This window comes from Oryza glaberrima, chromosome 4 (assembly GCF_000147395.1).
Source record: "Oryza glaberrima chromosome 4, OglaRS2, whole genome shotgun sequence".
NCBI classification, from domain to species: Eukaryota; Viridiplantae; Streptophyta; class Magnoliopsida; order Poales; family Poaceae; genus Oryza; species Oryza glaberrima.
In genome coordinates, this window is record NC_068329.1 from 29,478,182 (window position 1) to 29,490,634 (window position 12,453).

A 12,453-nucleotide genomic window follows, 5' to 3' on the forward strand; every position below is an offset into this window, starting at 1 on the left:
CACTGTTGTTTTGCCATCCTGAATTATTGGAATGGATTATTTGCTCTACTCTTCAAAAATTATGTTTTCTTAAAAGCTTTCTCCTACCATATTGCTAAGATCCACTTTGTTTAGCTTATTTGTTTAAATATTTATTTTCTATAAGCAAGTAGATAATTAGTCGCAATAATTTGTGCCTCTTTCCTTTGTGCTTGTTTACGCCAGCACGGCCAAAACATACATGCCCACTTGTCTCCGTGATTTTTCGTCAGAGATAGCATAGCAGCTTGGTCGTTTTCGCCGATCAGCTTTCGCGAAAACCACCAACTTGATCAGTGTCACCCACACGCACTGTCACTGAGATCTTGTCCATTTGGTTGAAAAAATCACTGCAAAATGCTGAGAAAATTGAACAGAATAACTGCAACCGACAACACAGTCATGATGCTCTGATGGTGAGGCATCGGATCTACTACTCCACAAATCCACAAAACTAAGGCCCTATTTAGATGGGACTAAAACTTTTAAGTCCCTATCACATCGGATGTTTGGATACTAATTAAAAATATTAAACGTAGAATATTAATAAAGCCCATCCATAATTTTGGACTAATTCGCGAGACGAATCTATTGAGCCTAATTAATCTATGATTAGCCTATGTGATGCTACAGTAAACATTCTCTTATGAATTAATTAGGCTTAAAAAATTTGTCTCGCAAATTAGCTTTCATTTATGTAATTAGTTTTGTAAGTAGTCTATATTTAATACTTTAAATTAGTGTCTAAATATAGTAACTAAAGTTAAATCCCTGGATCCAAACACGACCTAACTCCCAAGTCCTGAGATAGGATAGTACAGTCAGTCTCGATTTGATAGGGACACCTGTGTCTCAATCACTTCAATATCAAAACAAAATGCATCGTTTTTTTCTCTTGATAATAACAAATATGCATTGCTATGGCTAGTGACTTGGTAGTGCATAGGAAAATGTAGCATTTGCTGACTATGCATGGTGACACTCCGAGAAGTTAGCTGCAATATGGAGGTGACGATGCTGTCGCCGGTTGGCCGGCGAGTGTGACAAGAAGCAGCCACGTCGCCTCTGCATGTGCCACCTTCTCATCACACTTCTTTCTGTCTTTCTTTTCTTCAGACATGTGAAGCTTAGCACCGATCTGCAGGAAATTAACGTGCTGCACACTAATCGCCGGGCATGCACGATATGCGCGCGCACACACACACACACACATATTATTATATGGTCAACGGCAATCAGTTTATAACAAAATCACTGTACCATCTTTGACTGTCAATCGCGGCCGGTCGGCCTACGTACTTACGTCTTCAGATACAACGGCCACTTCATGTTCATTTGGCTCCCAGCTTCATGCTAGTGGCAATTAGAGTATTAATCAAGATTCTGCCGAAGACCAACTAATCATGCAAAATATGGCACCTTCCTACTTGCTAACATGCTGCATGTTTTAGCAGTTGCAAACTTGGAAATCAGCTGCAAGCAGCTTGCATTACAACCTGCTCTTCCCGCTGCAGGTTTCGTCAGAGCTAGCAGACGATCCCAACTTTGCAAAGGGTAGTAGTAGTAACAGCAGCAGCAGCTGTACTAGATACGGCATATTCTACGTAGACATATACAAATAGGGCAGTGCTTCCACTGACAGATCTACACGTCCATATGGACCATATCTGAACAGATATACTACCATTGAACACGTCAGAACATACATCAGATAGATTATAATTTGCCTAGCAGATGTATACAAAATGTCTCATCTTTTCTGGAGGGGATTGAGACGACGTAAGGAGTTACGAACCAAGCTTTTAGCCTTTGCACCTAGAACACCAAGGAGAGAAAAAAAGTTGTGCCAGGCACGTGCAGACGTTGAACTTTCTGGCAAATCAGGCTTAGTTTAAGCCTTTTGGTTAGCACCGGAAGCAAAGAAAGGTAGCTAAGCTAATATCAATTCAAGCTGAGCTGAGCTGAGCTATAGGTGTCTGGTGTGTTTCCTTTAGAATCACTCGCGTACTGCTTAATTAACCAATTCGATCATCAACAGCCTCATTATCGACCGCAATGAGATGGCCGTAGGGCAGCATGTGTGTTAACTACTAACCTTAGCTTTAGTTCTTCTTCGTCGTCGTCCCTATCCTGTTTGGTTCACTTTGATGACGTGCTGCGTGTCCCAATGGGTAAGAGGATCCGTGGTTATCCGTAGGACACATGGTTTAGGTTGTTGGGTTGTAGACAATATGGAGTAGCATCGCTATGGTTACTGGCTGCGATCTCTCCAGTTGTATTGCATATGTATGAAAAACAATTCTTTCCTGAATAAGACACAGGGACCGAAGGACTGTTTGGTTGTTATCTTCAATTTACCATGCCTAAGGTTAGATATGTCAACTTCTTAGGCAATCGTCTGATTCATTGCCACAACTGAATTTAGATTAGGGTGTGCTCTGTTCTTCAGAGTGACATAGCGTTGGAGGTTCAGAGACAAAAAAAACTATTCGGCGAAGTGCCTCGCTTCTCATCAAATCAAATCGTTATAAACAAGTGTGTAGATTAATTTGACTGTACTTACTTCCCTACCAACCGCATCTGACTGAGTACTTTTGTCGTCCCAGCAATTCTTTTACCTGTAACTCAGATTGAAGCCGCTCTTCAGTTCAGAGTTCAGACTTTCAGCGTGACACTCACAGCGCAGTTTTTCGCCGATCGATCGATCGACAGCGCCGTTGAACCGAACACGAATGTGAAACGTAACGCAACCGTGGGGCCATAGCGAATTGCATGCCATTCTGAATTGAAAAACCCAGTAAAAATGGGCATGTCCACGTGATGCCCACCATCTTCTTCTTCCCCCGACCTGCCCGGTGATGAGTAGTCCTACTACTCGTGCGATGTATGGATATTTTGACCAGATTCCCCTTCTCCCCCAACGACGACCGGCACGGACGGCGCACGTGCGCCGGGGTGCACGCGTCGCAGAGCCGCTAGCTCCGGCCGGTCGACCCGCCGGTACGGTTGCACGCCTCTCTCACGTGCTGCCTCCCTGCCGACGTGAAGGGATCGATCCGTCGTGTCCATGGCATCACTACAGTACACGTCATCCAGCCCTGCTCGAGGAATCCTGAACGTCCGATCGATCCGTGCAACGATCGGAGGGTGCCGATCGATCGACCAGCCTCTCCGTACCCTTTGAAGCCTTGGAGTAAGATGATACGGCGAGCGGTCGTCGCCGCCGTGTGAAGCCAACCAGCAGCAGCTAGTGCATGCAGTGCAGGCGTGGCGGGCGGCGGCGAAACGTGGCGACACCCTACACGGCGGCGGTGGCGGCGGCCAAGGTACTGGCCTACTCCGTCAGCTCCATGCTCCATCGATTGTCGTCGCACGATTAGAGTAGGTTCAATAGCCAACTATAAACATATATCGAGGAGATAAAAAGAAAAGAAGAGGCGGAGTTAGAGTCTTCCCATAAGCCGGTGAAAAAAAATTTGTAACTAAACCTTACCTATTTTTATCATGTGTGCACCTTCTCAATATAAATTTAGACACATGTATCAACTTACACTCGATATAAAGTAAAATAAATTAAACAAGTGACACCCCCTTCATTTCATTCTAGCTTCGCCCCTGGGTGACTCCAAGATGCAATGTGTATGACAAGTGAGACCATATAATATATTTTTTATAGGTAACTATGGTATGAATTGACTATTAAATTAATTATAAATGGTTTTGAGTTAGCAGTTAGATATACTAGTAGTATTAAACTTTGTCTTAGGTGAGGTAGATAGCGAGCGAGGAAAAGACGCAATGGTGTACACGTACACGTCGTTTCCTGTCACCGGTGGCTGCTTCCTCCGTGCCGTGCATAAAAGCCCCTCCCATTTCTGCTCCATCTCCGCACCATTTTTGTCATATATTTACCGTTTGTTTGCACGACTACAAAGTTTGCTCCACTACATCATGTTTTTGTGGTCGTACTGTTTTTGAGGGGACAGGATACAAATATACTAGGGTCAATGCGCATACATAATTAAATACATAAATGTACTTGTCTCTTTAGAGGTTTTTAAAATTATCTACAATATCTAAATTAGACACACCTATAGCGATGTAAGTCGGTCGGATCATATGGTGCAAAATGTTAATGATTTTGGAACATAATTTCAGCGGTTCGTTGTTGAAATTTTTCGGTGCGCTACCATATGGTGCTGCCAGTAAAAAAAAATGAAATTTATTTGTATACAGTTAAAAAATAAAATTCAGCAAAAAAAAAAGTTGGTAGAGGGTCGGAGTAGTCTTTAATTTTTTGCATTCCGTAGTACAAAACACTTCTAAGATTGGAGAAATATCAGTCCTTGATTAATAACATTAATTAGGATGTAAAACAAGGAGGGTAATATATAATAGGATGAAAATGGTCAACATGGGAAAAATGTTCAAACCATTTCCAAAAATATATATTTTTTCTTGGAAAGAAAATCGAAATGGTATAGTCAGAGACGAAAATAATGTTGGTCCTACGATTGCAATGGCAACAAAATTACATTGAGAAATATGGAAACATAATTATCGGAATTGAACACATTGGAAAATATCACATTAACAATGAGAAGCAAATATTTTTTTATATTACAAATTTAAATGATATTTAAGTAGATATTTAAAATAGTAAGTAACTAATTTAAATACTTTATAACGATGTTATAACATCAGCACTCTACACCACACAAATGTTATGGTTATTTTTTTTTATTTTGATGGGTTGTCAGTACTTATATGGGATATTCTGGCAATTTAGGTTGAAAATGGTACTTCCCTCTATCCAAGAAAATCTTATATGGAACATTTCATAGTAAAAGAAATCTTGACAAAGAGCATATTTTAGATTCGTAGTATGTTGTTAGTAAATGATTAGGAAAATCTAAACGATCTATACAAATAGAAATTATATCATCTTCATTATAAAATGTTATAATCTAGGATGACGAGATCTATTCTAAAACAACTAATCTCAACATAGATATGTGCGGTCAGAAAATTACGTACTCCCTGTCTCGCTCCGTTTCAAAATATAAACATTTTTAAAATAGTGTCAAGTCAAAATTTTTAACTTTAACTATTAAAAAAATAAAAATGATAAAACATGTAAAAATAATATTGCTAGTCAAAGTAGCATCATAATATATAACTTTTTTTATTTAAAACATCTTACTTCTATAGATATTGCTAGTCAAAATGGTATCTCGAAAACTGTGTCGAATTTCAAAAATACTAATAATTTTTAACGGATGGAGTATAGCCAACTACTGCCTTCAAATCATATATAATCAATTTAATAGCCAATTCATATATTAGTTACCTATAAATATATACTACCTATTAATATCCGGTCCCACAACTTGTGTTGCAGCTGGTTACAAATTTATAGACCGTTGTTCATCTCTCTTCTTTCATATTCTCGATATATGTTTATAGATGGCTTATAGTAACTGTAAATACTCTTATCTTAAATAAAGCTATAAATCTTTAGCCTACTGTTTATCTCTCTTTTTTTATCTTCTCTATATATATATATTTATAGCTGGTTTAAAGTATGCTATTGTACGTACTCTTACCAAGTAAACATCAACTCGGCGTGGTTGTTCTAGGGTGACCTATCTTCATGAGCGGCCGGGCATGCAGAACCAAGCCTATCCATCCATCCAGATTTGAAGCAAGGTTCCAGAGCATTGCCCCTGCCTGCAATGCAACTTTGCTTCCAAGGCGGTCAAGGATACCGCCGGCGCCGACCGCACCCTGCCCTCCACCTGTAAAACGCCACCTCTTCACCGCTGCCACCACACCTCTCCTCTCCTCTCCTCTCCTCTCCTACTAGCGGCCAAGCTTTCAAAGCCATGGAATAGTAGTACTAGTAAAAAGCATCTCTCTCTCTCTCTCTCTACATACATGGCGCCTCCTCGAAACCCTCATATAAATATACCGCGCCTCGTTGCCTGTGCGGCGCCCCTCTCTCTCTCTCTCTCTCTACAGACTACAGTGCGTCGTCGTGTCTTCTCTTTCCTCTATTTTATCACCATCCACCGCCCCATTCCTGCTCTCTTCATCTTCACCTTCACCTAGCTGCTGCTGCTGCTGCTTCTTCTTCTTCTATCTGCTACTAGTAGCTCGCAGAAAAATACTCGCCTCGATCGACAAGCTCTCGTTGTTACCTTACCATGGACATGGACACCTCGCACCACTATCCATGGCTCAACTTCTCCCTCGCCCACCACTGTTAGTACTCATTCTACTTCGTTGTCTGTTCATCGATCACATGTGTGTGTGTTCTTGGTCATTTTTTGGAGTAAGTGCCGTGCTTATGCGTTGGTATGTGTGTGTGTTTGTGCAGGTGAAATGGAGGAGGAGGAGAGGGGCGCGGCGGCCGAGCTGGCCGCGATAGCCGGGGCGGCGCCGCCGCCGAAACTGGAGGACTTCCTCGGCGGCGGCTGCAACGGGGGATCAAGCGGTGGCGCTTGCCCGCCGGTCCAGACGACGGCGCCGACGGCCGCCGAGCTGTACGAGTCGGAGCTCAAGTTTCTCGCCGCCGGCTTCCAGCTGAGCGGCGCGGCTGGGGCGGCGCCGCCGGTGCCCGCGCTGTTGCCGGCGGCTGCTCTAGAGCAGACCGACGAGACGAAGCAGCTGGCCTTGCCGCCGCAGGCCGCGGTGGCGCCGCCGCCTGAGCAGAAGAAGGCGGTGGACTCGTTCGGGCAGAGAACGTCTATCTACCGCGGCGTCACACGGTAAGCTATAGCTAAGCTAAGCTGAGATCGATCAGTCTATGCATGTGTCGGCCATAAAATCTAAAAATAAATTCTTAGCTAGCTCGTCTAATTTCTTGCATGCAAACTAATCATCTCGTGTTCGTGTGCATCCTTCATATATAGATTCACATGCATCATCGATCGTATTAATAGGATTTAGTAGTAGTTTTTTTTTGTTAATGGGAGTAGATGAATCAAATGACCAATATTTGTTCAGAGATTTTAATTAGGGCATAAAAAATCCATGGTTATGTATAGGCATCGGTGGACCGGAAGGTACGAGGCGCATCTGTGGGATAACAGCTGCCGGCGTGAGGGCCAGAGCCGCAAGGGACGCCAAGGTCACTACTCAATAATTTTACTACTGCATTTTGCTAGCTATTTGCATCTAATCTCATAAGTGCATCCAGCTAACTTCGATTTTCTTTTTTGTTCTGTCGACTTGTTGGCAATGCTTCTTCACATTTATGGCTGATGTTTCTGGTGTCTTCGATCTACAGTGTACTTGGGTAAGAAAAGACACATGCATCTAGTCTCTTGGCCAGCTACTAGCTAGTAGTAGCAGCTATCGTAACTTTGCATCGTTTGGAACATTTTAAGGTGAATGATGCAGAGAGTTTGTTCGATGATTTTACAGGTGGCTATGATAAGGAGGAGAAAGCGGCGAGGGCGTATGATCTTGCCGCGTTGAAGTACTGGGGTCCTAGCACCACAACCAACTTTCCGGTAATTAACTCTCATGCATATATATAAAGATGGATTTATTACATATTTACAATGCATGCATGATCAAAATATATAGCTCCTGATTGATGCAAGTGTGTAGTAAAAGCATGTGCATCATGCGTATATGTGTGTGTGTTTTTGGTTGATTTATCTTTATGGGGCAAGCTGTTTATAATCTTTCAGGTTGCCGAGTACGAAAAGGAGCTTGAGGAGATGAAGCATATGACACGCCAGGAGTTTGTAGCTTCACTTAGGAGGTACAAGCTAATGATCACTCTTTAGCAATGTTTAATTATATGATGTGATATTCCATGCATGGCCATTCATCAAAGTATATATGCTCCCATGCAAAGCCATTCTATGCATGCATGTTTCATCATGATCACCTGTTTTTTTATATGTATGTATGTAGCTTTGTTAATTTATTTGTTCATGTCAGCTTGATGAAAAACTTGTACTGGTGCATGCAGGAAGAGCAGTGGATTCTCCCGTGGTGCTTCTATATACAGGGGTGTTACAAGGTTCATATATATATTGATCTTGTACTAATCTTTCACTTGTAGCCTAGCTAGCCATGTTTGGCCTCTTGCACGTAAGTCTCAGGTAACTGATGTTTTGTGTGATGCAACCATGTAGACATCACCAGCATGGGCGATGGCAAGCAAGGATCGGAAGAGTGGCTGGCAACAAGGATCTCTACCTCGGAACATTCGGTAATTAAGTTTGTACATTAATTTCCATGTTGAATCTGTCGTCCATGTTCATTTTTTTTGTTTAGCAGAAATTTGTTAAGCCTTTTTTTTGTTGCCCTCTTCTTCAACAAATGCATGACCTGATAAGAAAAAGTGATATCAATAACCCAACAAAACCTCCCAACATTTGACTAATTATATCTGGGTGATGTTTGCAGAAAACACGCATGTAGGCAATACTTTCATGCTAATGTTTTCTAATACTAGTGGATCTACTGACAATGCAATGTCAGTGTGCTCATCATGTAGAAGAATGCTCAAGAGTTTTCTCGACGCTAAGCTATACATAATCTTTGTCATTAGAACTTTCTTTTATCAAAGATGAAATTGCAAGTAGGAGGGTGCATGCACGTGTTGGGCCCCTCATTAGCTAGCATTAGTCATTTTCTTACACTCAACATTACAATATTAAGCCCTTGCACGTAGGTTCCATCTTAATTTATGCTTTGCACACACAGGGCTTGTAGCTAGATTCGTCGACATATTTTATGCAGGTCAAAAACATCTACTTTGACCAAGATGTAAGCATGCCCACATTTGATTCGAAATTTGTCATCTTTTGCGCGCCACGCATGATGGTTTTGGGGCTTTATGCAGCAGGCAAGGAAAAAAGAAGACACACCATGCTTAGACCATGGACGCATGTATATATCTATGGCTGATTGATTTGCAAACCTGAACACCACTGCCTTTCTTCGTTCACTGCATGTAGCAGCCCGTGTTTGGAATATCATTATTACTGCTATTACCGCGCTCGGCTTTCCACAAAGCATGTGATTGGTGATTAATTTACTACTGCCTTGCTGAACCGGCCATTATTATTGTACTATGTTGGATTTAACTAAGCTTGATCACCACACTGGGCTACAGTTTCGTCAGTTGTTGCTTGGTCCAAAGTCTTACTGGTGCAACTTGCTGGTTATCTATAAACTTACTGGAAGGCTCACTGCACTTTGATGCCATACTTTGTTAAGTACAATTAGCTAATTCAAATATGTTTCATGTGACATTACTATTCAGCCATTAGTAATTTACAGGTGGTGTTGATTTTACTTCAAGTACCTAAATAAAATTGACAATAACGCATCGTTCTTCTGCATATGTGTGGTGTTCAACAGCTGATTGTTGCTTGCTTCCTTCTTTCAGGCACTGAGGAGGAAGCTGCAGAAGCTTATGACATCGCGGCGATCAAGTTCCGTGGCCTGAATGCTGTCACCAACTTTGAGATCGGCCGGTATAACGTGGAGAGCATAATCAGTAGCAACCTTCCAATCGGGAGCATGGCCGGCAACCGGAGCACCAAGGCCGGCCTAGAGCTCGCTCCGTCGAGCTCCGCCGACGCCATCGCCGCCACCGAAGCGAACCACACCGGCGTCGCGCCACCGTCGACGCTTGCGTTCACAGCTCTTCCAATGAAGTATGATCAGGCAGATTACCTGTCATACCTCGCATTGCAGCATCACCAGCAAGGAAACCTTCAGGGGCTAGGCTTCGGTCTCTACAGCTCAGGTGTAAACCTGGATTTCGCAAATGCCAATGGCAATGGAACCATGTCAAATTGCTACACCAATGTCTCATTACATGAGCAGCAGCAACATCAGCACCAGCATCAGCACCAGCATCAGCAGGAGCAGCAGCAAGATCAACAGGATGATCAGTCACAAAGCTCCAACAACAGCTGCGGCTCCATTCCGTTTGCAACACCCATAGCTTTCAGTGGGTCATATGAAAGCTCCATGACAGCAGCAGGCACCTTTGGATACTACCCAAATGTTGCAGCCTTTCAGACACCAATCTTTGGGATGGAATGATTTGGGGAGATGGCACTTTGCAGGCAAAAAGGATGAAGAGCCTGATCCCTGATCAGAGGTGATGAGGATCAAGACTGACATAGTTCATTCTCACACAACAACAACAACAACAACAACAAACATAAAGAGCAGGGGAAAAGAGTGGTAATGTAGTAGTAGTGGTATGATGATAAAGTATGATGCAAACATAGTAGGAAGCAGTATGCAGGAGAGAGACACTGACAGGTCAGAGACAAGAGGAGAAGACTGTGCTAACAAAACGATGCAGCGCAAGCATATTGTTTTATTTTACTGCCCTTTTACCCTTTTGTAGCTTTGTTTTCTTGTGCTTTTGTCATCGCTGAGCTTTGTTTGCCGCTCAGCTTCTTTTGAGCTTTTCTTTCTACTGACATGATTCTGCAAGTGCCATGATAGCTTAGCCCATGTACAATGGAAGCAGGGACGTCTCTTTGTAGCTTTTGCTTCTTTTCTTTTGTTAGATCGCCTTTAGTAGTGGCCCCTGTTTACTCTAGAAGTTGCTCTCCCTCCACAAGTATACAATGTAATGTACTGCAGGAACTATCAGAAATTCTTAAGTGTAGTAGCCAGCTTCAGAAGCTAAATATTGCATTCCGTACTTCAAAAGAAGTAAAAGATTCAGTACTCATCACGAGTTATGCTTGTACTGTTTACGTTACTGAGATATGTTACAAGCTGATGGAGCATTATCTCCGTAAACAAGGACGAAACGAAGTTCTGTACATACATTTTCAACATGGGCCGAAAAGGGTGAGATGGTCGGACTGGCCCAAGAAGAATGGCCTGCACGCCGGCCCAACTACTATGGGAATTCCATCCCAGCCGAAAAAAGATGGGCTGCAAGTGGGCGGGAATCTTATTCCCCACGTAGATGGGAGTCCCGTTTCGGCCCAATAATTATGGCCTAAAGATAATAATACTCCCTCCGGTCATAAGATGTTGGGACTTTGGCCAGAGTCAAATTACAAGTTTAACTAAATTTATAGACAAATATAATAATATTTACATTTCCAAATTAGTTTTTAGTAAATTAATAATTAAATCTATTTTTATAATAAATTTATATTAGGTCGAAAATATTACTCCTTCTGTCCCAAAACATTAGTATTTTTAGCATAGTGATAAGTCAAACATTTTCAACTTTCACTATTAATAGCCAAAAAATAAAAAAGATCAATCATATAAAATTGATGTTTACTATATTTGTCATTAAACAAACTAGCATAATATTTAACTCTTTTTATTTAAAACATCTTACTTTTATAGATATTATTGGTCAAAGTAGTATCTCGAAGACCGTGTCATTTAAAACATCTTACTTTTATAGATATTATTGGTCAAAGTAGTATCTCGGAGACCGTGCCAAAGTTCAAAAGTGCATATACTTTAGGACGGAGGGAGTACTTTTTCTCTATAAATTTTGTCGAATTTTGTTGAACTTAAAAGCAGTTTAAATTTGACCAAAGTCAAAACATCTTTTTATCCTGAAACGGAATGAATAGCCTTCTAAGCAACCGTATCGACCTCTTTTTTTCCTTTCCAAGTGCACATGTGAAACGGGTGAATACGAAGATTAAGATTAAGTTGTATGTAAAACGGGAGAGAGCCACTAGTATATAATTAATTATTAATTATTATAAACTTGGCAAACAGATATATTTGATACTTTAAAACAACTTCTATATAAAAAGTTTTTGCACAAAACGTACAGTTTAATAGTTTGAAAAATATGCTAATGTAAACTGAGATAAAATATGAATCTTAATCAGAAAAGAATAGTGCCATGCACCATGTGTCCATGTCGACTCCCCTCAGGCTGTCGATAGAGGGCGGCGACTAGGGTGACAACGACGATCATCGGGCTGAGGTGGTTTGGGCAACGCGATAGGTGGCACACGATTGGTAGTGGGACTCTCTAATATTTGTCTTAACTAGAAAAAATACCCATGCATTGCAACGGGTAAAGGTATTTTTTTATTGATATATTAAGAGTTGAGCAGTAAATTGAAATACTGGAATCGTTATATACATTATAATTGAAAAAGTTAATGAGAATCCTAACATTGGCATGGCTATAAATTATATTGCAGCTCGCACAGTCTACTACCATCTTTAACTTCCCGAAGATAGTCCCGTGGCCCTACGGTTGCCAGTCCTGTAGTCGTACGGTTGCCGGAGCAAATCTCCCCATTAAATCTGGTCGAATCTTTGTCGTTCACCCAAAATCGGTTGAGGGTTTTTATCAACTTGATCTTCTCTATCTGTTTTTTTTCCAAAATCAGAGTGTAAAACCCTTTGTTCCCCATCAAATCTGGTCGAATCTTTCTCGATCAGCCA

At 41.6% G+C, this 12,453-nt stretch overlaps 1 protein-coding gene across 1 annotated transcript; it reads left to right on the forward strand.

The window, feature by feature from the left end:
- The first annotated feature begins 5,916 nt into the window (after positions 1–5,916).
- On the forward strand, positions 5,917–10,731 carry LOC127769298 (AP2-like ethylene-responsive transcription factor AIL5). Its single transcript, XM_052294837.1, has 9 exons — positions 5,917–6,282; positions 6,398–6,788; positions 7,068–7,150; positions 7,310–7,318; positions 7,447–7,535; positions 7,719–7,792; positions 8,006–8,056; positions 8,172–8,248; positions 9,434–10,731. The coding sequence occupies exons 1-9, from the start codon at positions 6,225–6,227 to the stop codon at positions 10,096–10,098; spliced, it is 1,497 nt and encodes a 498-aa protein (XP_052150797.1). The 5' UTR covers positions 5,917–6,224; the 3' UTR covers positions 10,099–10,731.
- Positions 10,732–12,453: the final 1,722 nt, after the last annotated feature.